Source organism: Chiloscyllium punctatum, chromosome 18 (genome assembly GCF_047496795.1).
Source record: "Chiloscyllium punctatum isolate Juve2018m chromosome 18, sChiPun1.3, whole genome shotgun sequence".
NCBI lineage: Eukaryota > Metazoa > Chordata > Chondrichthyes > Orectolobiformes > Hemiscylliidae > Chiloscyllium > Chiloscyllium punctatum.
The window spans coordinates 95,494,796-95,517,684 of record NC_092756.1 but is presented as its reverse complement, the minus strand read 5'-3'; the positions used below and the strand labels follow the sequence as shown (position 1 = coordinate 95,517,684).

Genomic DNA, 22,889 nt, shown 5'->3' with positions numbered 1-22,889 from the left:
AGGGATTGTCCTTCCCCCTCAGTAGGGGAGGCTAAAATGACAGGGCATAAGGTTAGAGGGAGAGATGTAGAGGCCAGAGGGTGCAGTCTCTGGAATGGACTGCTTAGAGATAGTAGTGGAGGGGAATATAACTGTCATTTTAAACACTCCATTAACTACATGGATAGGATAAGTATGGTGACATCTATCCCAAATGGGAGTAGATTAATTGAGAACTGGGTGCCATAGACAAGATGCTATACCTTTGGAGGTGCATCAACATAGTCATAATGTTACTGATCTGCAACTTCTGTATGAGGCTGTCTTCATAGCAGACAATGCTGCTTTGTACTAGTAATAATCGCTGACTCGTCGGGGCTTAGAGGAAAGGGACCCTCTTCTCTTCTCCAGTTCCAGACTGGGCTGGGTGTGAACTCACTTGACTGGAATAGACTTCCTGAGAACTTGTGACCTCATTGGTCACTCAGAGCTCAGTGTAAGGTCTCTGGATTCAAAGCACCAAAACATGCTCCACGCAATCAAATCTCACTATAATTACTGTCTCCTTTTGTGAGGGAGCCAATTAATATAGGACCACAGTGCTCATCCAATAACATCCTTCAGTTCTTGTCCAGTAAAGATATTAGGAAGAGGAATTCTGCTCCAGGAATTCAACAAAGAAGGTTCCTTGTACCAGCTACTGTGGTCTGACTAGATCCTTGTGCAACTATAGCAAGAGCTAGTGCTATGTAATGAACCAGACTTTATAAAAGATCTTAAAGCAAGGGAACACTTAGGAAGCAGTGATCATAATATAGTAGAGTTCAGTCTGCAGTTTGAAAGAGAGAAGGCAAAATCGGATGCAATGGTGTTACAGTTAAATAAAGGTAATTATGAGGGCATGAGAGAGGAGCTGACGAAAATAGACTGGAAGCAGAGTCTAGCGGGGAGAACAGTAGAGCAAAAATGGCAGGGGTTTGTGGGTATAATTGAAGACACTGTACAGAGGTTCATCCCCAAGAAAAGAAAGACTATCCGGGGAGGGATTAGACAGCCATGGCTGACAAAGGAAGTCAGGAAATGTATTAAAGTAAAAGAGAGATCCTATAAAATGGCCAAGAACACTGGGAAATCAGAAGATTGGGAAGGCTACAAAAACAAACAGAGGATAATAAAGAGAGAAATAAGGAAGGAGAGGATCAAATATGAATGTAGGCTAGCCAGTAATATTAGAAATGATAGTAAAAGTTTCTTTCAATACATAAGAAACAAACGACAGGCAAGAGTAGACATTGGGCCACTTCAAACTGATGCTGGAAGCCTAGTGATGGGAGATAAGGAAATAGCAGGAGAACTTAACAAGTACTTTGCTACAGTCTTCACAGTGGAAGACATGAGTAATATCCCAACAATTAAAGGGAGTCAGGGGGCTGAGTTGAGTATGGTTGCCATCACAAAAGAGAAAGTGCTAGAAAAGCTAAAAGGTCTTAAAATTGATAAATCTCCTGGCACCGATGGGATGCATCCTAGAGTTCTGAGGGAGGTGGCTGAGGAAATAGCGGATGCGTTGGTTGAGATCTTTCAAAAGTCACTGGAGTCAGGGAAAGTCCCGGATGATTGGAAGATCGCTGTTGTAACCCCCTTGTTCAAGAAAGGATGAAGACAAAAGATGGAAAATTATAGACCAATTAGCCTAACCTCTGTTGTCGGTAAAATTCTAGAATCCGTCATTAAGGATGAGGTTCCTAAATTCTTGGAAGAGCAGAGTTGGATTAGAACAAGTCAACATGGATTTAGTAAGGGGAGGTCGTGCCTGACAAACCTGTTGGAATTCTTTGAAGAGGTGACAAGTAGGTTAGACCGGGGAAACCCAGTGGATGTGTTCTACCTCGACTTCCAAAAGGCCTTTAATAAGGTGCCACTCGGGAGGTTGCTGAGCAAGGTGAGGGCCCATGGTGTTCGAGGTGAGCTACTGTTATGGATTGAGGATTGGCTGTCTGACAGAAGTTGGGATAAAAGGTTCTTTTTCGGAATGGCAGCCGGTGACAAGCGGTATCCCGCAGGATTCAGTTTTGGGGCCGCAGCTGTTCACGTTATATATTAATGATCTGGATGAAGGGACTGGGGGCATTCTAGCGAAGTTTGCTGATGATACAAAGTTAGGTGGACAGGCAGGTAGTACTGAGGAAGTGGGGAGGCTGCAGAAGGATCTGGACAGTTTGGGAGAGTGGTCCAGGAAATGACTGATGGAATTCAATGTGAGCAAATGCGAGGTATGCACTTTGGAAAAAAACAATACAAGCATGGACTACTTTCTAAACAGTGAGAAAATTCGTAAAGCCAAAGTACAAAGGGATTGGCGAGTGCTAGTCGAGGATTCTCTAAACATGCAGGTTGAGTCCGTGATTAAGAAAGCGAATGCAATGTTGTCATTTATCTCAAGAGGGTTGGAATATAAAAGCACCATTGTGCCACTGAGACTTTATAAAGCTCCAGTTAGGCCCCATTTGGAGTACTGTGTCCAGTTTTGGTCCCCACACCTCAGGAAGGACATACTGCACTGGAGCGTGTCCAGCGGAGATTCACACGGATGATCCCTGGAATAGTAGGTCTAATATATGAGGAACGGCTGAGGATCCTGGGATTGAATTCATTGAAGTTTAGAAGATTAAGGGAGATCTAACAAAAACTTACAAGATAATACATGGCTTGGAGAGGGTGGACGCTAGGAAATTGTTTCCGTTAGGCGAGGAGACTAGGACCCGTGGACACAGCCTTAGAGTTAGAGGGGGTAAATTCAGAACAGAAATGCGGGGACATTTCTTCAGCCAGAGAGTGGTGGGCCTGTGGAATTCATTGCCGCGGAGTGCAGTGGAGGCCGGGACGCTTAGTGTCTTCAAGGCAGAGATTGATAAATTCTTGATGTCACAAGGAATTAAGGGCTACGGGAAGAATGCGGGTAAGTGGTGTTGAAATGCAACTCAGCCATGATTGAAAGGGCGGAGTGGACTCGATGGGCCGAATGGCCTTACTTCCACTCCTATGTCTTATTGTCGTATGCTCCTCATTTTATCCTCCATTCCCTTTGAAATACTTGCCACCAGTCCATCTGACTTGCCTCTTACCTGCTGTCCTTGAAGGCAGCCTATCATCAGAGCCTCCAGTGGCTACCTGGGTGTCCATTGAGTGGCCATGTGATGTCCATCAGTTGGACAAAGCCCCCACTGAATATTCATTTCATCTCAGATCCTTTTTGACCAGACCAGGTGTCAACACCCAGATACATTTTCTGTTCGTGTGCATCGATTGTGTCTGTTGGTGGTATCTCTGCCCAGAGGCACCAGCCTGTCACATAACCAACGGTCCCAGATGTGAATCAGTCACTCTGTCTGGTGCACCTGAAACAAAAGTTAATCCAAGGGAGCACATCTCATCACTTCATCCAGAACTGATCCCATCTGTAACGGAACCAGATGTCATTGTGTGAAACCTCAGAGAAACTGTACCATAAAGCTGAATAACCAGTTTAGGTCAGATTGTTCAAATTCATTCTTATCTATCCATACAGAAAGTTAGGAGTTTGTCAGGATCTATTAATCGATAAGCAATGACCTCAAGATTGATTTCCAAATCTCTGATTGGCTCTGGGTTATGGCCCCTCACCAAACCCCTCCTCCTTTGTTCATTGATGCTTACATGCATGGTGATTCCTGATAGGGAACATCAATCATCATTGGTGCTGCCACTTCCTGTTGGGTGCAGGCTGTCCCAGAAGGATAAATAGAAGAGCTTGTGGGAGTGAGGTTTAGTTCTACAGTTGTTTAGGTGATAGTGTGTGGTATTAGTGATGATGGCTGCCCAAGTGTGTCAGAACTACCACAAGGACTGTGAAGATGCTGTTAACAAGCAGATCAACTTGGAGCTCTCTTCCTCCTATGTTTACCTCTCCATGGTGAGGCTGGTTCTCCCTGTCTCTGTGTTTGAAGAAGTTGGAGTTTCTCCAGTTTAATGAAATTGCTTTATGCCGTACTCTATTACTGGGAGGGATACCATTTTGAGTAGTGAAGGATTTCTTGTTGAAGTTAACATTGAGCAATGCCTGCTCTGTGCAGCAGCTGTCTTCTGTGGGGGTTTAATGCTGGACTAGATCAGCTACTTCCTATGTAACTAAACAACCACACAACAAGGTTAACTGGCCAGTAACTTTATACAGTGGTTATTATTAGGTGACCATAGCTGGTGCAATGTTGTATGTGTCCTCACTAATGGTGATTGTCTTGAGCTGAAGATAGCAATGTGGGTCTAATGTATTTTTTTCTGGGATACTAGAATGTGTAGTCAGGAATAATTTCCACTAGAGAAAGAAACATTGGTCAGTTTCTGACAGTAAACCGTCTCCTTGATGCCTGTTCTCTTGGAGTCAGTTCCACACTCCACAGAAATGGAGTGGCAAGAAATCCCTTATCCTGAGGGCAAGGGGTGGTATATTCTAACAATTTTCAGTTTTAAAATTGATCTTTAAACATTTTGCTTGTCTAAGAGCTACCTGCCCATCAAGCTTTTAAATAACAACCATCTTAACCTTTTTTAACTTCTGAAACAGAATTGCTTATTATGATTTTAAATGTGATTTATGGCGTGTTTTTCTCTTTCTTCCCCCACCCCTCCCCCAGTCCTCTTACTTTGACCGGGATGATGTTGCCCTGCGTCACTTTGCTGAGTTCTTCAAGGAGCAATCCCATGAGGAACGGGAACACGCTGAGAAACTGATGGAATTCCAGAATAAACGTGGAGGCCGAGTCCTCCTGCAGGATGTCAAGGTTGGGTTTATTAGCTTTTTATTCTACTCGGTTAGAAACAACTTTGCTTAATATGGATTTGAAGTGGCTAAACCCAATTAGTTTATACTTGTGCCTTGTTAAGACCTCTTCCTTCTTGTGACCACCTTTTACTGGATTGGAGACCACTTGTAAGAAAGTGACCACCATGTTTTTTGCTTCCTCCCAGAAGCCAGAGCAGGATGAGTGGGGCAATGGTCTGGAGGCAATGCAGAGAGCTCTGCAGATGGAGAAGGATGTGAACCAGAGTCTGCTGGATCTGCACAAACTCTCCTCTGGCCACACTGACCCTCATGTGAGTTCCTGATGTATTTAGGTCAGGATTCTTGTCTTAAATGGATAAGACATTTTGGTCCTTTCGCCTCTGATTTCTATGTAAATGGTGGTGAGTGCAGTATGGGAGTGGACCACGCTTCTGGTGTAGCCCAGATCTGAGCACTTTCTCAAGGCTCTTCAGCAATCTGTCACATCACTTAACTGTCCACTCTCTCCATATTGAGGGGAATATCATTCTTGGAGAAAAGTCAAGTTGATCTTGACATAATCAGATTTCCTCTTTCCCTTCCAGCTGTGTGACTTCCTGGAGAGGCACTACTTGGATGAGCAAGTGAAGATGATCAAGAAGCTGGGAGATCACATCACCAACCTGAAGAGACTGGGAGCCCCTGAGAATGGCCTGGGAGAGTACCTGTTTGACAGGCTCACCCTGGGGGAGAGTGACTGAACTGACTGCAGGGAGCAAGTTGTCTTTTTTTATTCTATGAATAAGATCTGTAGAAGCAGCTCACTGTCCTGGGCTTGATCATGGAATGTACCAACTGTAAATAAACTGCTCATTGTTGGATTGGTTTTTGCTGACTGGTAGGTCTAAGCTGTGACTTGCTATCAGAGGATCTCTTGATCCAGATCAGTAATTAAATACAGTCCAAATTACTTCATCTGACACCAAATATGTGGTGTGGGTATAAGACCAAGTACAGAGCTGAGTGTATGGAGTACATGTTTTCTCCAGTACAGTAGGAGACTCAGACTACCAGAGTCTGATCATCAAGAGATGTCTACTCAGGAAGAAGTTTGTAAAACAAGTACAAGGACCAGTGCCACTAGCAATATATTTGCTCACACGATCCGACCATCACCAGTTAGATTACAGCCTCAGCTGTTTCGGTTTTTCAAATCCACAACCACCTTTTTTCCCCCCATTCCTCGCATCCTCAATTAGAGCAGGTTTCACAGTAAGTTTTTTCTAAAATCGCAATTGTATTAAACTTATTGGTTTCTTGGAAGCAAAGCCTGGAGGCTTATCTCTGTAGCTCATTAAGCTGTGCTTGAAGTGTTGAGGATATTGGCCTGTCAAAATTATGACCTAATCTGCAAGGTTTGAATTTTTTTGTCTACTTCAGCGCTTTCTAGGTTTATGTAATCTGAAAACTTGGTGAATCTGTGGAATGTCACAGTAGTCTTAACGTGTGATAGACCTCCGCCCTCTCTCCAATCCACAATTACTGCATTAGACTCAATGGGGAAGTTTAACCCTACACAGTGAGAACATGCAAGAGGGGCTGCTTGGACAATGCTGAACACAGCCAGAATGTTCACTATTTGAAATAAACTCCTGCTCTTTCTAAGCCTCTCTATAACCTAGACAGGTACTCCCCAACAGCAGCCAGGTTAAGATCTTGGCAGGAGTGGAGTCTGTGGAACTGTGCTCCATTAATCAGTTTATACAGGGCATTGTGAATTCAACGTGGACTGAAGTAAATGCTTCACCTTCACCCTTCTCCATATCCAAATATATTTCTCTTCAGTCAGTTTGCCAAACCAATAGTAGGTGTTTCCCATGATGTTACCTTTGTATTGAGGTGCTCTGCAGTACTTCATCACCAGATGTACCTTCCACCTTACACTTATCCCCATTTCTTTCACCATCCTGTATACGTGGATGGAGATGCTGATGGCAGTTAGCCGCTGTCTAAGGCAGTGAAGGTGATGACCTAGTGACATCAGCATGAGACCCGGGCGGGGGCTGTGTTCATTTCCAGCCATTGCAGCTGGTGGAATTTGTATTCAGTAAAAATCTGGAATCCCGTCTGAAGAAGACCATGAAGCTGTTAGGAGAAAGTGAGGAATGTAGATGCTGGGGATCAGAGTCAAAACATGTGGTGCTGGAAAAGCACAGCAGGTCAGGCAGCATCTGAGGAGCAGGAGAACATTACAGCGCAGTATAGGCCCATCAGCCCTGGAGTCGACATTTCGGGTATCAGCCTTTCATCCTGATGGAGGGCTCATACCCCAAACATCAATTCTCCTGCTCCTCGGAGGCTGCCTGACCTGCTGTGCTTTTCCAGCACCACCTTCTGTGACCATGAAGCTGCTGTTCATTGTCAGGGAGAATCCTGACCTGGTACACAAATGCTCTTCAGGGAAAGAAATCTGCTGTACTTACCTGAGCTGGCCGACACGGGACTCCAGACTCACCTACAGCAATATGATTGGCTCTAGGGATGGGGTAAATGCTGGCCTGCCCATTACCCACATCACATAGAACAGTATGTTAGGAATTTGATGGGAATGGCAATGAAATGAGATATTAATGTCCTTGTAACTCACAAAGATATTTACAGTCCTATTTCATCTCTGTCATTGTGAAGAAAATCATCTGTAGGAGTTTGTTTTTCACCACCTTGATTTTGTTTTGAATCTATCCCCAACCCTGCTCCCGAATAAATTCGGGATACTAAATTCAATGTAATCTTAGATAAAGGATCAGTTAATAGTTACCCCCAGAGCCAGTACCCAAAGGCATTTTTCAAAGTCTCTGGTGATCATTGAGTGACCATGTGATGTCCATCCATTTGGATAAGGTCTTTGTGACCGCTGGATATCAATACGTTTTGGATCCTTTTTGACCAGAACGAGTGTAAAAACATGAATACAGTTTCTGGTCAGACTCATCAACTGTCCCCACAGGCATCTTTCACAAGAGGCTTCTCAGTGTGATGTTATTGGTGGCTCCAGATGTGAATCAAAGCCACTCTGTCAGGCCTATCTAACACTGAGGTTAATCAAAGGGATCAAATCTCCACCTCACCTTGGACTTCAACCACTTTGATGAAACAAAAAGCAAAATCCTGCAGAAAATGGAAATCTGGAACCACAGCAGAAAATGCTGAAGAATCTCAGCAGAGCTGCCAGCCTCTTTGGAGAGAGAAACAGAATTAATAATTTGAACCACATTTTGACTCAGTCATTGGACTCAACATTAACTCTATGCTTCCTCCCACAGATTCTGCCAGACCCATGTAGACTCTCCAGCATGTTCTGGTTTTATTTCTCAACTGCTTTTACATAGTAGCTTGTAATTTCTCATAAAGTGAAGTGGTCCATGTCCATATACAGCAAGGATTGGACAATATCCAGGTTCAGGCTGACAATTGACAATTTATATTTGAGCCACACAAGTACCAGGCAACGGTCACCTCCACCAAAGGAGAATCTAACCATTACGCCATGACATTCAATAACATTACTGTGACTCAATCTCCCACTTTCAATATCCTGGGATTACCATTGCCCAGAATATGAACGGGACTGTTCAGATAAATTCAGTGAGGCTCGGGATCCTGCAGCAAGTAACCAATCTCGTGACTCCCAATAGACTGTCTCCCACCTTCAAAACACAACTCAGGAGTGAGATGGAATACTCCCTACTTACCTGAATGAATACACCTCCAACAACATACAAGAAGCTCAACGCCAACCAGGACAAAGCAGCCCCTTGATTGGCACCATATCCACAAATATTCACTCCCCCTTCCACTGACACTCAGTGGCAGCTGTGTGTATTATCCAAAAGATGCACTAGAGTAATTCTCTCAGGGTCTATGAGTCTGCCCTTTCCAAACACACGACCGATACCATATATAAGGACAAGGAAGTTCCCTCCAAGTCACTCACCATCCTGACTTGGAAATACATTGGCGTTTCTTCAGTGTCACTGGGTCAAAATCCTGGATCCCCCTCCCTCACAGTCCTGTGGGTGTAGCTAAGTCAATTGACTGCTTCGGTTCAAGAAGGCAGTTCACCATCACCTTCAGAAGGGCAACCAGGGACAGGCAATAAATGTTGGACAAGCTCGCGATGCCCGTGTCCCTTTAATGAATGAACATTTGAAATCTGGTCCATTTTGAAGCCAGCAAAAATGAAACCGTAGCATTTAATTTGTCAGGTAAAATTCTGGGACACATTCAAATGTTTAGTAAAGGTGAAGAGAAGGTTAATATCGTGTTTCCAACGACAAGAGACTTCATTTTTCATTCAGTTACTTCCAGCTCATTTGGGGTTTGCACAGGATCTATTACTCCAAGAGCAATGATGTCATGAAATTTCATCTCTCAAACCAATCTATCTTCCAGATCTCTGATTGGCTCTGATTCTCTGCTCCTCCCTCACAGTCCTCCCTGTTGTGTTCATTGGTGCCTGGATTGATTGGAAATTCCTGAACGGCTGTCAGGGATTGTCAATCTTCATTGGTGCTGCCACGCCCTCATTGAGTGCAGGGTGTCCCAGGAGGATAAATACAACAACTAGGGGGGAAACAAATTTAGTTTTAGTGATAGTGAGTAGGGATAGTGAAGATGGCCTCCCAATTGTGTCAGAACTACCACAAGGACTGTGAGGATGCTGTTAACAAGCAGATCAACCTGGAGCTCTATTCCTCCTATATTTACCTCTCCATGGTGAGGCTTGTGGACTTGAGAGTGAAACCTGAAGAGTTGGACTTTTGTTGATTGTAATGTATTGGTAAAATGGATTGTGCAATGTTTTGGTGATTTTAAACATGGAATAATCTTTGACTGAACAACTCCTACAGCAGCTGCTCTCAATGGTTATTTAAGGTGTCGTGTGGGCTTGTGGTACAGTGGTAGTGTCCTGACCTCTGAACCAAGAAGCCTAGGTTCTAGTACTACCTACTCCAGAAGTGTATCTGAATGTTGCTGAATTATACTTGGGTTTTTGTATCAAACCATGGACCTACTTATTGCCAGAATTTCACCCTCTAGTGTCACTGCTGTAGTCTGGCAGATCCTCCTTAGTATTGGTCCCTCCCTTTTCAATGTTAAGCTCTCAACCTTCTGATGTTGAGACTTCATTCACAGCAATGATCACTGTTTTCATTAGTGGAATGGAAAATGTGTATATAACTTGCTCAATGGTATTTGACAGTATCTCAACTGCTTGTTCTGGAATCAATTAGAGGACCTTTGTTCCTTTCCCTGATGCAGTCTAGTCAGTGGTAATGTTTGAAAGAGTATCTGGCAGTAAACCCTACCATGTCAGACAGTCTCTCTCCATGATGGGCCAGATACTGGAGAGATCGACCCTGTTCTGAAAAATCTCCTCCACTGTGAGGAGGGCACTTTGGTTCAATTCATTGAAAGACGGATGTACTACATAACCTGACAAGAATTCAGGTTTAGCTTGGTATGGGATGTTTAGCTTCAATGAAATTCAGCTGAATATCAAGAGCTAAATCTAGCTAACTGCTTTAGCAGGGAATGAAGTTGTATGCTGTAATAAATTGTCTATTAACTGAAGATGTCTAATTGCTTTAGGAGCTTTAAACGACACTTGATTTCTCTCCTCCTCCAGTTCTGTTATTTTGACCGGGATGATGTTGCCCTGCGTCACTTTGCTGAGTTCTTCAAGGAGCAGTCCCATGAGGAACGGGAACACGCTGAGAAACTGATGGCATTCCAGAATAAACGTGGAGGCAGAATCCTCCTGCAGGATGTCAAGGTTAGGGTTTGGTGTTTATTGCAGATCGACAGTAATTCTGAGAATTAAATTGCTGCTTATCAGCATCTGTGGTTTGTTACAGTAACTCTGATACCAGTTCTCTAAACTTAGTGTCTCAAATGCAACTGTGGAATGTGAAGCCACTATCCTTTCTCTCTCCCTTCCAGAAGCCAGAGCAGGATGAGTGGGGCAACGGTCTGGAGGCAATGCAGAGAGCTCTGCAGATGGAGAAGGATGTGAACCAGAGTCTGTTGGATCTGCACAAACTCTCCTCTGGCCACACTGACCCTCATGTGAGTTCTTGGCATTTTTAACATTTTTGCTTCTAGCTTAATAAATGGAATGACAAATGAAAAATCAATCCCTTTCCCGCTTTCCCCCTCCTTCTTGTGGAGGGTGTTGTATGGGAGTGGACCAAGCTCCCCTTTGTTGAAGCTTCTGGTGTTGCCAAGATCTGAACCCATTTTAGACGCTCTTCAGCAGTTTGTGACATCACTTAACTGTCCACGCTCCCATATTAATGGGATTAATTTTCCTCTTAATTTTTCGGTTGTGGGGGGGGGGCGGGGTTGGAAGGTGCATGTGATCTTGACCTAATCAGTTCCCCTCTTTCCCTTCCAGCTGTGTGACTTCCTGGAGAGGCACTACTTGGATGAGCAAGTGAAGATGATCAAGAAGCTGGGAGATCACATCACCAACCTGAAGAGACTGGGAGCCCCTGAGAATGGCCTGGGAGAGTACCTGTTTGACAGGCTCACCCTGGGGGAGAGTGACTGAACTGATTGCAGGGAGCAAGCTGTGTAACATTTGGTATTAATGGGAGATGTGTGCAGAGTAAGGTTACTTTTCTTAAGAAGTGACCTGCCCTCTATTGTGAAATATGCCAAGTGTAAATAAACTGCTCAATATTGTACTCTTTTGTTGACTTGTTTGGATGAATGTCTGTCAGTTGTGAAGAAGTATGATGGGATGTAACCTGTTGTGGAAAACCCATTATCACAATAAATAGGATCAGTTTATCCTGAGAGCTTGCTCTTCAGATGGCTTCAATCCAGTTTGGGTTAGTTCTCTTGGGAGGGTGTAATGTTAGCCATTGGCTGAGACATGTTGAGAAGCACTGACACTGGGTTTCTCAATCTCCTCCTCTCCAAACAGGAGGACTAACCATAAACTCAGTCATGGCACAAATGATCAGATCATTCCATGTAGGTTTTTTGAGGGAGCTTGGCAACACTGGCTTCCTGGCAAGTCCTCACTTAGACCAGTCCCAATGCTGTTCCCATTTCACTGGGCATGCCCTCCATAGAACTGCTTGCTTTATGTCCAATCTGTCTTTTGGAGCATTAATGTGCAAAGTTCAAATGTGTTCATTGCTTTTCCAGTGTTGACCCTGTTAGCAGTTTCTGCATTTGGCAGAACACAAGCAACCCCTCCAGTGTTCTGTAGGAGTGAAATGGAGGGAGTGTTCTTTCCCTCTTAGTAGGGGAGGTGAAAATGACAGGGCATAAGGTTAGAGGGAGAGATGTAGAGGCCTGAGGGTGCAGTCTCTGGAATGGACTGCTTAGAGATAGTAGTGGAGGGGAATATAACTGTCATTTTGAACACTCCATTAACTACGTGGATAGGATAAGTATGGTGACATATATCCCAAATGGGAGTAGATTAATTGAGGAAATGGGTGGTATAGACAAGATGCTATACCTTTGGAGGTGCATCAACATAGTCATGATGTTACTGATCTGCAACTTCTATACGAGGCTGTCTTCATAGCAGACAATGCTGCTTTGCGCTAGTAACAATCGCAGACTCGTCAGGGCTTGTAGGAAAGGGACCCTCTACTCTACTACAGTTCGAGACTGGGCTGGGTGTGAACTCACTTGACTGGAATAGACTTCCTGAGAACTTATGACCTCATTGGTCACTCAGAGCTCAGTGTAAGGTCTCTGGATTCAAAGCACCAAAACATGCTCCACTCAATCAAATCTCACTATAATTACTGTCTCCTTTTGTAAGGGAGCCAGTTTAATATGGGGCCACAGTGCTCATCAAATAACATCCTTCAGTTCTTGTCCAGTAAAGATACTAGGAAGAGGAATTCTGCTCCAGGAATTCCAAAAAGAAGGTTCCTTGTATATTTAAGGAAATAATCCAGATCATGGAGCTGAATATTCCCTTCTTGCCCCCAAAATATTCTCCAACCATTTCTGTTAGCAGCAATCAGTTGACAACTAACAACTTGTAAATCTTCACTGATTGTAGCCAAATGATTTAATCTTTATACATTCTGCTCCATCTGGTTGTATCATTCCCCCTCTGAATGGGTGCCAACCTGGTTGATCTTGAAGTTGTAATTACCCATTGTTTATGTTGGTATCAGGTGTTTGAAAAATGCCGCATGATTCATAAAATTTCAATTTTCACTCATCCATCTTAGAATCCCTGCATTGTGAAAGTAAGCCATTCAGCCCATTGAATTCACACTGACCCCTAGAAGAGCTTCTTACCCATACACCCCTTCTTACCTTAACTCTGTAATCCCTCATTTCCCATGGCTAACCCAGCTACCTGCAAATCCCTGGACACTAGGGACAATTTCCCATCGACAATGCAACATAACCTGCATATCCTTGGACTGTGGGAGGAAACTGGAGCACCCAGAGGAAACACATGCAGACACAGGGAGAATGTGTAAACTCCACACAAACTGTTGCTTGAGGGTCCCCTGGTGCTGTGAGGCAGCAGTGGTAACCAATGAGTCACTGTGCCGCTCAATGCCTTTGTGAAACAATAAAAATGCAAAAATGTTGCGGCAATTTGTTTTCACACCCATCCCCATTCTCACTTTTCACAATCACTCCGTCCCATCAGTCAGTCCCAGTGGATAGGAGCAGAGGGAGCTTATTCAGTCCATTGGGTCTGTCTGCCACCCAATGAGATTCTCGCTGATCTGATAATCCTCATCTCCATATTCTTGGTTGTCTCCATAAACTGTGATCATTACAAACTTAAAAACCTATCCCAACCCATCCTTAACAGCCCTCTGCAAGAAAGAATTCCATAGATTCAGAAGGGATTGGGAGAAATTTCTCCTTATCTGTCTTCAACGGGTGATGTCTTACTCTGAGATGACGCTCTCTGGTGCTGGTCACTCTCACAAGGGGAACCAACCTCTCTGCATCCACCCTGTCAACCTCCCGAAGAAACACATGTTACAGGAAATGTCTTTTCTCATTATTCTGACCCACTCAACTGCTCTTCATGAGAGAGTCCTTCCATAGCACCAATCAACCAAACCACCCCGTGGCCCAACATTTCAACTCCCCCTCCCACTCTGCCGAGGACATGGAGGTCCTGGGCCTCCTTCACCGCCGCTCCCTCACCACCAGACGCCTGGAGGAAGAACACCTCATCTTCCGCCTCGAAACACTTCAACCCCAGGGCATCAATGTAGACTTCAACAGCTTCCTCATTTCCCCTTCCCCCACCTCATCCTAGTTTCAAACTTCCAGCTCAGTAACTGTCTCCTTGACTTGTCCAGACTTGTCCGACCTGCCTATCTTCTTTTCCGCCTATCCACTCCACCCTCTCCTCCTTGACCTATCACCTTCATCTCCTCCTCCACTCACCCATTGTACTCTATGCTACTTTCTCCCCACCCCCACCCTCCTCTAGCTTATCTCTCCACGCTTCAAGCTCACTGCCTTTATTCCTGATGAAGGGCTTTTGCCCGAAACATCAATTTCGCTGCTCGTTGGATGCTGCCTGAACTGTTGTGCTCTTCCAGCACCACTAATCCAGTATTTGGTTTTCAGCATCTGCAGTCATTGTTTTTACCATAGGATCAGCCTAGTGAACCTTTTCTGGACTGCCTCCAACCCTTCTGGAGATCAGGGGTCCAACCTGTTCCCAGTACTCCAACTGTGGTCTGGCTCGAGTCAACAGTGTGGTGCTGGAAAAGCACAGCAGCTCAGGCAGCATCCGAGAAGAAGGAGAATTGACATTTCGAGCATAAGCCCTTCAATCAGGCTTCCTTAAGCCCTTCAGAAGCCTTTTTGGGATTTTGCCCAAAACATCTATTGACCTGCTCCTCAGATGCTGCCTGGCCTGCTACGTTTTTCTAGCATCACACTCTCGACTCTGATCTCCAGTATCTGCAGTCCTCACTTTCTCCTGTGGTCTGTCTACAGCCTTGTGCAGTTATAGCAAGATGCTCCTCATTTTATACTCCATTCCCTTTGAAATACTTGCCACCAGTCCATCTGACTTGCCTCTTACTTGCTGTACTTGAAGGCAGCCTATCATCAGAGTCTCCAGTGGCTACCTGGGTGTCCATTGAGTGGCCATGTGATGTCCATCAGTTGGACAAAGCCCCCACTGAATATTCATTGCATCTCAGATCCTTTTTGACCAGACCAGATGTCAACACCCAGATACATTTTCTGTTCGTGTGCATCGATTGTGTCTGTTGGTGGTATCTCTGCCCAGAGGCACCAGCCTGTCACATAACCAACAGTTCCAGATGTGAATCAGTCACTCTGTCTGGTGCACCTGAAACAAAAGTTAATCCAAGGGAGCACATCTCATCACTTCATCCAGAACTGATCCCATCTGTAACGGAACCAGATGTCATTGTGTGAAACCTCAGAAAAACTGTACCATAAAGCTGAATAACCAGTTTAGGTCAGATTGTTCAAATTCATTCTTATCCATCCATAGACAAACAGAAAGTTAGGAGCTTGTTCAGGATCTATTAATCTATAAGCAATGACCTCAAGATTGATTCCCAAATCTCTGTTTGGCTCTGGGTTATGGCCCCTCACCAAACCCCTCCTCCTTTGTTCATTGATGCTTATATGCATGGTGATTCCTGATAGGCTATTGGGGAACATCGATGATCATTGGTGCTGCCACTTCCTGTTGGGTGCAGGCTGTCCCAGAAGGATAAATAGAAGAGCTTGTGGGAGTGAGGTTTAGTTCTACAGTTGTTCAGGGGATAGTGTGTGGGAATAGTGAAGATGGCCTCCCAAGTGTGTCAGAACTACCACAAGGACTGTGAGGATGCTGTTAACAAGCAGATCAACTTGGAGCTCTCTTCCTCCTATGTTTACCTCTCCATGGTGAGGCTGGTTCTCCCTATCTCTGTGTTTGAAGAAGTTGGAGTTTCTGCAGTTTAATGAAATTGCTTTATGCCATACTCTATTACTGGGAGGGATACCATTTTGAGTAGTGAAGGATTTCTTGTTGAAGTTAACATTGAGCAATGCCTGCTCTGTGCAGCAGCTGTCTTCTGTGGGGGTTTAATGCTGGACTAGATCAGCTACTTCCTATGTAACTAAACAACCACACAAGGTTAACTGGCCAGTAACTTTATACAGTGGTTATTATTAGGTGACCATAGCTGGTGCAATGTTGTATGTGTCCTCACTAATGGTTATTGTCTTGAGCTGAAGATAGCAATATGGTCCTGACTACACATTCTAGTATCCCAGAAAAAATACATTAGACCCAATGTCCACTACAGAAAGAAACATTGGTCAGTTTCTCACAGTAAACTGTCTCCTTGATGCCTGTTCTCTTGGAGTCAGTTCCACACTCCTCAGAAATGGAGTGGCAAGAAATCCCTTATCCTGAGGACAAGGGGTGGTATATTCAAACAATTTCAATTTTAAATTTAATCTTTTAACATTTTGCTTGTCTAAGAGCTACCTGGCCATCAAGCTTTTAAATAACAACAATCTTAACCTTTTTTTGGCTCTTTAACTTCTGAAACAGAATTGCATATTATGATTTTAAACATGATTAGGCTTGTTTTACACTCTTGTTTTGTTTTTTCCTCCAGTCCTCTTACTTTGACCGGGATGATGTTGCCCTGCGTCACTTTGCTGAGTTCTTCAAGGAGCAGTCCCATGAGGAACGGGAACACGCTGAGAAACTGATGGCATTCCAGAATAAACGTGGAGGCCGAGTCCTCCTGCAGGATGTCAAGGTTGGATTAATTTAGTTTCTATTCTACTTGGTTGGAAATAACTTCACTTAATATGGATTTGAAGTGGCTTAACCCAATTAGTTTATACTTGTGCCTTGTTAAGCCCTCCTTCCTTCTTGTGACCACCTTTTACTGGATTGGACACCACTTGTAAGAAAGTGACCACTGTGTTTTTTGCTTGCTCCAGAAGCCAGAGCAGGATGAGTGGGGCAATGGTCTGGAGGCAATGCAGAGAGCTCTGCAGATGGAGAAGGATGTGAACCAGAGTCTGCTGGATCTGCACAAACTCTCCTCTGGCCACATGGACCCTCATGTGAGTTCCTGATGTATTTATGTCAGGATTCTTGTCTTAAATGGATAAGACACTTTGGTCCTTTAGCCTCTGATTTGTATGTAAATGGTGGTGAGTGCATTATGGGAGTGGACCACGCTTCTGTTGTAGCCCAGATCTGAGCACTTTCTCAAGGCTCTTCAGCAATCTGTCACATCACTTAACTGTCCACTCTCCATATTGAGGGGAATATTTTTCTTTGAGAAAAGTCAAGTTGATCGTGACCTAATCAGTTCCCCTCTTTCCCTTCCAGCTGTGTGACTTCCTGGAGAGGCACTACTTGGATGAGCAAGTGAAGATGATCAAGAAGCTGGGAGATCACATCACCAACCTGAAGAGACTGGGAGCCCCTGAGAATGGCCTGGGAGAGTACCTGTTTGACAGGCTCACCCTGGGGGAGAGTGACTGAACTGACTGCAGGGAACAAGCTGTGGAGCTTTTGGTATTAATGGGAGATGTGTACAGAGTAAGGTTACTTGTCTTAAGAAGTGGCCTGCCCTCTATTGTGAAATATGCCAAGTGTAAATAAACTGCTCAATATTGTACTCTTTTTTTTTTGTTGACTTGTTTGGATGAATGTCTGTCAGTTGTGAAGAGGTATGATGAGATGTAACCTGTTGTGGAAAACCCATTACCACAATAAATAGGATCAGTTTATCCTGAGCTTGCTATTCAGATGGCTTCAATCTAGTTTGAATTGTTTTTCTTGGGAGGGTGTAATATTAGCCATTGGCTGAGACATGTTGAGAAGCACTGACACTGGGTTTATACATCTTCTCCTCTCCAAACAAGAGGACTGGCCCTCTACTTAGTCATGGCACAAGTGATCAGATTTATTCCATGTAGGGTTTTTTGAGGGAGCTTGGCAACACTGGCTTCCTGGCAAGTCCTCACTTCGACCAGTCCCACTGCTGTTCCCATTTCACTGGGCATGCCCTCCATAGAACTGCTTGCTTTATGTCCAGTCTGTCTTTTGGAGCACTGATGTGCAAAGTTCAAATGTGTTCATTGCTTTTTCAGTGTTGACCCTATTAGCAGTTTCTGCATCTGGCAGAATGCAAGAAACCCCTCCAGTGTTCTGTCGGAGTGAAATGGAGGGATTGTCCTTCCCCCTCAGTAGGGGAGGCTAAAATGACAGGGCATAAGGTTAGAGGGAGAGATGTAGAGGCCAGAGGGTGCAGTCTCTGGAATGGACTGCTTAGAGATAGTAGTGGAGGGGAATATAACTGCCATTTTAAACACTCCATTAACTACATGGATAGGATAAGTATGGTGACATCTATCCCAAATGGGAGTAGATTAATTGAGAACTGGGTGCCATAGACAAGATGCTATACCTTTGGAGGTGCATCAACATAGTCATAATGTTACTGATCTGCAACTTCTGTATGAGGCTGTCTTCATAGCAGACAATGCTGCTTTGTACTAGTAATGATCGCTGACTCGTCGGGGCTTAGAGGAAAGGGACCCTCTTCTCTACTCCAGTTCCAGACTGGGCTGGGTGTGAACTCACTTGACTGGAATAGACTTCCTGAGAACTTGTGACCTCATTGGTCACTCAGCTCCGTGTAAGGTCTCTGGATTCAAAGCACCAAAACATGCTCCACGCAATCAAATCTCACTATGATTACTGTCTCCTTTTGTGAGGGAGCCAATTAATATAGGACCACAGTGCTCATCAAATAACATCCTTCAGTTCTTGTCCAGTAAAGATATTAGGAAGAGGAATTCTGCTCCAGGAATTCAACAAAGAAGGTTCCTTGTACCAGCTACTGTGGTCTGACTAGATCCTTGTGCAACTATAGCAAGAGCTAGTGCTATGTAATGAACCAGACTTTATAAAAGATCTTAAAGCAAGGGAACACTTAGGAAGCAGTGATCATAATATAGTAGAGTTCAGTCTGCAGTTTGAAAGAGAGAAGGCAAAATCGGATGCAATGGTGTTACAGTTAAATAAAGGTAATTATGAGGGCATGAGAGAGGAGCTGACGAAAATAGACTGGAAGCAGAGTCTAGCGGGGAGAACAGTAGAGCAAAAATGGCAGGGGTTTGTGGGTATAATTGAAGACACTGTACAGAGGTTCATCCCCAAGAAAAGAAAGACTATCCGGGGAGGGATTAGACAGCCATGGCTGACAAAGGAAGTCAGGAAATGTATTAAAGTAAAAGAGAGATCCTATAAAATGGCCAAGAACACTGGGAAATCAGAAGATTGGGAAGGCTACAAAAACAAACAGAGGATAATAAAGAGAGAAATAAGGAAGGAGAGGATCAAATATGAATGTAGGCTAGCCAGTAATATTAGAAATGATAGTAAAAGTTTCTTTCAATACATAAGAAACAAACGACAGGCAAGAGTAGACATTGGGCCACTTCAAACTGATGCTGGAAGCCTAGTGATGGGAGATAAGGAAATAGCAGGAGAACTTAACAAGTACTTTGCGACAGTCTTCACAGTAGAAGACATGAGTAATATCGCAACAATTAAAGGGAGTCAGGGGGCTGAGTTGAGTATGGTTGCCATCACAAAAGAGAAAGTGCTAGAAAAGCTAAAAGGTCTTAAAATTGATAAATCTCCTGGCCCTGATGGGATGCATCCTAGAGTTCTGAGGGAGGTGGCTGAGGAAATAGCGGATGCGTTGGTTGAGATCTTTCAAAAGTCACTGGAGTCAGGGAAAGTCCCGGATGATTGGAAGATCGCTGTTGGAACCCCCTTGTTCAAGAAAGGATCAAGACAAAAGATGGAAAATTATAGACCAGCCCTCTATTGTGAAATATGCCAAGTGTAAATAAACTGCTCAATATTGTATTCTTTTGTTGACTTGTTTGGATGAATGTCTGTCAGTTGTGAAGAGGTATGATGAGATGTAACCTGTTGTGGAAAACCCATTACCACAATAAATAGGATCAGTTTATCCTGAGGGCTTGCTCTTCAGATGGCTTCCATCCAGTTTGAGTTAATCCTCTTGGGAGGTTGTCCTATTAGCCACTGGCTGAGACATGTTGAGAAGTACTGACACTGGGTTTATAAATCTCCTCCTCTCCAAACAGGAGGACTAACCATAAATTTAGTCATGGCACAAGTGATCAGATTTATTTCATGTAGGTTTGGAGGAGCTTGGCAACACTGGCTTCCTGGCATGTTCTCACTTAGACCAGTCCCCATGCTGTTCCCATTTCACTGGGCATGCCCTCCATAGAACTGCTTGCTTTATGTCCAAGATGTGTTTTTGAACTTTGCACATCAATGCTCCAATGTGTTCATTGCTTTTCCAGTGTTGACCCTGTTAGCAGTTTCTGCATTTGGCAGAACACAAGCAACCCCTACAGTGTTCTGTAGGAGTGAAATGGAGGGAGTTTTCTTTGCGCCCCCCCACCCTTAGGGGAGGGGAAAATGACAGGGCATAAGGTTAGAGGGAGAGATATAGAGGCCAGCGGGTGCAGTCCCTGGAATGGACTGCTGAGAGATAGTAGTGGAGGAGGATATAACTATAATTTTGAACACTCCAATAACTACATGGATAGGATAAGTATGGTGACATATATTCCAAATGGGAGTAGATTAATTGAGAACTGGGTGGCATAGACAAGATGCTATACCTTTGGAGGTACATCAACATAGTCATAATGTTACTGATCTGCAACTTCTGTATGAGGCTGTCTTCATAGCAGACAATGCTGTTTTGTACTAGTAACAATCGCTGACTCGTCAGGGCTTGCAGAAAAGGGACCCTCTACTCTACTACAGTTCCAGACTGGGCTGGGTGTGAACTCACTTGACTGGAATAGACTTCCTGAGAACTTGTGTGACCTTGTTGGTCGCTCAGAGCTCAGTGTTACGTTTCTGGATTCAAAGCACCAAAACATGCTCCACTCAATCAAATCGGACTAGAATGACTGTCTCCTTTTGTGAGGGAGCCAATTAATATAGAGCAACTGTGCTCATCCAATAACTTCCTTCAGTTCTTGTCCAGTACAGATATTAGGAAGAGGAATTCTGCTCCAGGAATTCCAAAAAGAATGTTCCTTGTTCCAGCTACTGTCGTCTGACGAAAGCCTTGTGCAATTTAAGCAAGAGCTAGTGCTATGTAATGAACCAGACTTTATAAAAGATCTTAAAGTAAGGGAACACTTAGGAAGCAGCGATCATAATATGGTAGAGTTCAGTCTGCAGTTTGAAAGAGAGAAGGCAAAATCGGATGCAATAGTGTTACAGTTAAATAAATGAGGGCATGAGAGAGGAGCTGACGAAAATAGACTGGAAGCAGAGTCTAGCGGGGAAGACAGTAGAGCAAAAATGGCAGGGGTTTGTGGGTATAATTGAGGTCACTGTACAGAGGTTCATCCCCAAGAAAAGAAAGACTATCCGGGGAGGGATTGGACAGCCATGGCTGACAAAGGAAGTCAGGAAATGTATTAAAGTAAAAGAGAGATCCTATAAAGTGGCCAAGAGCACTGGGAAATCAGAAGATTGGGAAGGCTACAAAAACAAACAGAGGATAACAAAGAGAGAAATAAGGAAGGAGAGGATCAAATATGAAGGTAGGTGAGCCAGTAATATTAGAAATGATAGTAAAAGTTTCTTTCAATACATAAGAAACAAACGACAGGCAAAAGTAGACATTGGGCCACTTCAAACTGATGCTGGAAGCCTAGTGATAAGGAAATAGCAGGAGAACTTAACAAGTACTTTGCGACAGTCTTCACAGTGGAAGACATGAGTAATATCCCAACAATTAGAGGGACTCAGGGGGCTGAGTTGAGTATGGTTGCCATCACAAAAGTACTAGAAAAGCTAAAAGGTCTTAAAATTGACAAATCTCCTGTCCCCGATGGGATGCATCCCAGAGTTCTGAGGGAGGTGGCTGAGGAAATAGCGGAGGCGTTGGTTGAGATCTTTCAAAAGTCACTGGAGTCAGGGAGAGTCCCGGATGATTGGAAGATCGCTGTTGGAACCCCCTTGTTCAAGAAAGGATCAAGACAAAAGATGGAAAATTATAGGCCAATTAGCCTAACCTCTGTTGCCTGGACAAGAGTGACTGAACTGACTGCAGGGAGCAAGTCTTCATTTTTTGTCCTATGAACGACATCTATAGAATCTGAAGCTGTAGAAGTAGTTCACTGTCCTGGGCTTGATTATGGAATGTACGAACTGTAAATAAACTGCTCATTGTTGGATTGGTTTTTGCTGACTAGTCGGTCAAACTGTGTATACAGGTCTAAGCTGTGACTTGCGATCAGAGGATCTCTTGATCCAGATCAGTAATTAAATCCAGTCCAAATTACTTCATCTGACACCAAATATGTGGTGTGGGTATAAGGCCAAGTACAGAGCTGAGTTTATGGAGTACATGTTTTCTCCAGGACAGTAGGAGACTCATACTACCAGATTCTGATCATCAAGAGATGTTTTACAAACTTCTTCCTGAGTAGACAAGTACAAGAACCAGTGCCACCAGTAATATATTTGCTAACACTATCCAACCAAAATTGTTAGATTAAAGCCTCAGCTGTTTCGGTTCTTCAAATCCACAACCACCTACCGCCATTTCAATTATCCTCAATTAGAGCAAGTTTCACAGTAAGTTCTCTCTAAAATCACAACTGTCTTAAACTTGCTGGTTTCTTGGAAGCAAAGCCTTGAGGCTTATCTCTGTAGCTCATGAAGCTGTGCTTGAAGTGTTGAGGATATTGGCCTGTTAATATTATGATCTAAGCTGCAATGCTGGAAGTTTTTGTCTCCTTGTGAGCTTTCCCGCTTTAGGTAATCTGAAAACTTGGTGAATCTGTGGAATGTCACAGTAGTCTTAACGTGTGATAGACCTCAGCCCTCTCTCCAATCCACAATTACTGCATTAGACTCACTGGGGAAGATTAACCCTACACAATGAGGACCTGCAAGAGGGGCTGCTTGGACAATGCTGAACACAGCCAGAATGTTCACTATTTGAAATAA

The 22,889-nt window shown here is 43.9% G+C and overlaps 2 protein-coding genes across 2 annotated transcripts; both read left to right on the top strand.

Annotated features, from left to right (window-relative positions):
• The first annotated feature begins 3,826 nt into the window (after positions 1 to 3,826).
• On the top strand, positions 3,827 to 5,547 carry LOC140488998 (ferritin heavy chain A-like). Its single transcript, XM_072588226.1, has 4 exons — positions 3,827 to 3,931; positions 4,653 to 4,799; positions 4,987 to 5,112; positions 5,386 to 5,547. The coding sequence occupies exons 1-4, from the start codon at positions 3,827 to 3,829 to the stop codon at positions 5,539 to 5,541; spliced, it is 534 nt and encodes a 177-aa protein (XP_072444327.1). The 3' UTR covers positions 5,542 to 5,547.
• A 3,907-nt stretch (positions 5,548 to 9,454) lies between these two features.
• LOC140488997 (ferritin heavy chain A-like) lies at positions 9,455 to 17,348 on the top strand. The gene is made up of 6 exons (XM_072588225.1): positions 9,455 to 9,556; positions 10,470 to 10,616; positions 10,784 to 10,909; positions 16,456 to 16,602; positions 16,790 to 16,915; positions 17,187 to 17,348. The coding sequence occupies exons 1-6, from the start codon at positions 9,455 to 9,457 to the stop codon at positions 17,340 to 17,342; spliced, it is 804 nt and encodes a 267-aa protein (XP_072444326.1). The 3' UTR covers positions 17,343 to 17,348.
• Positions 17,349 to 22,889: the final 5,541 nt, after the last annotated feature.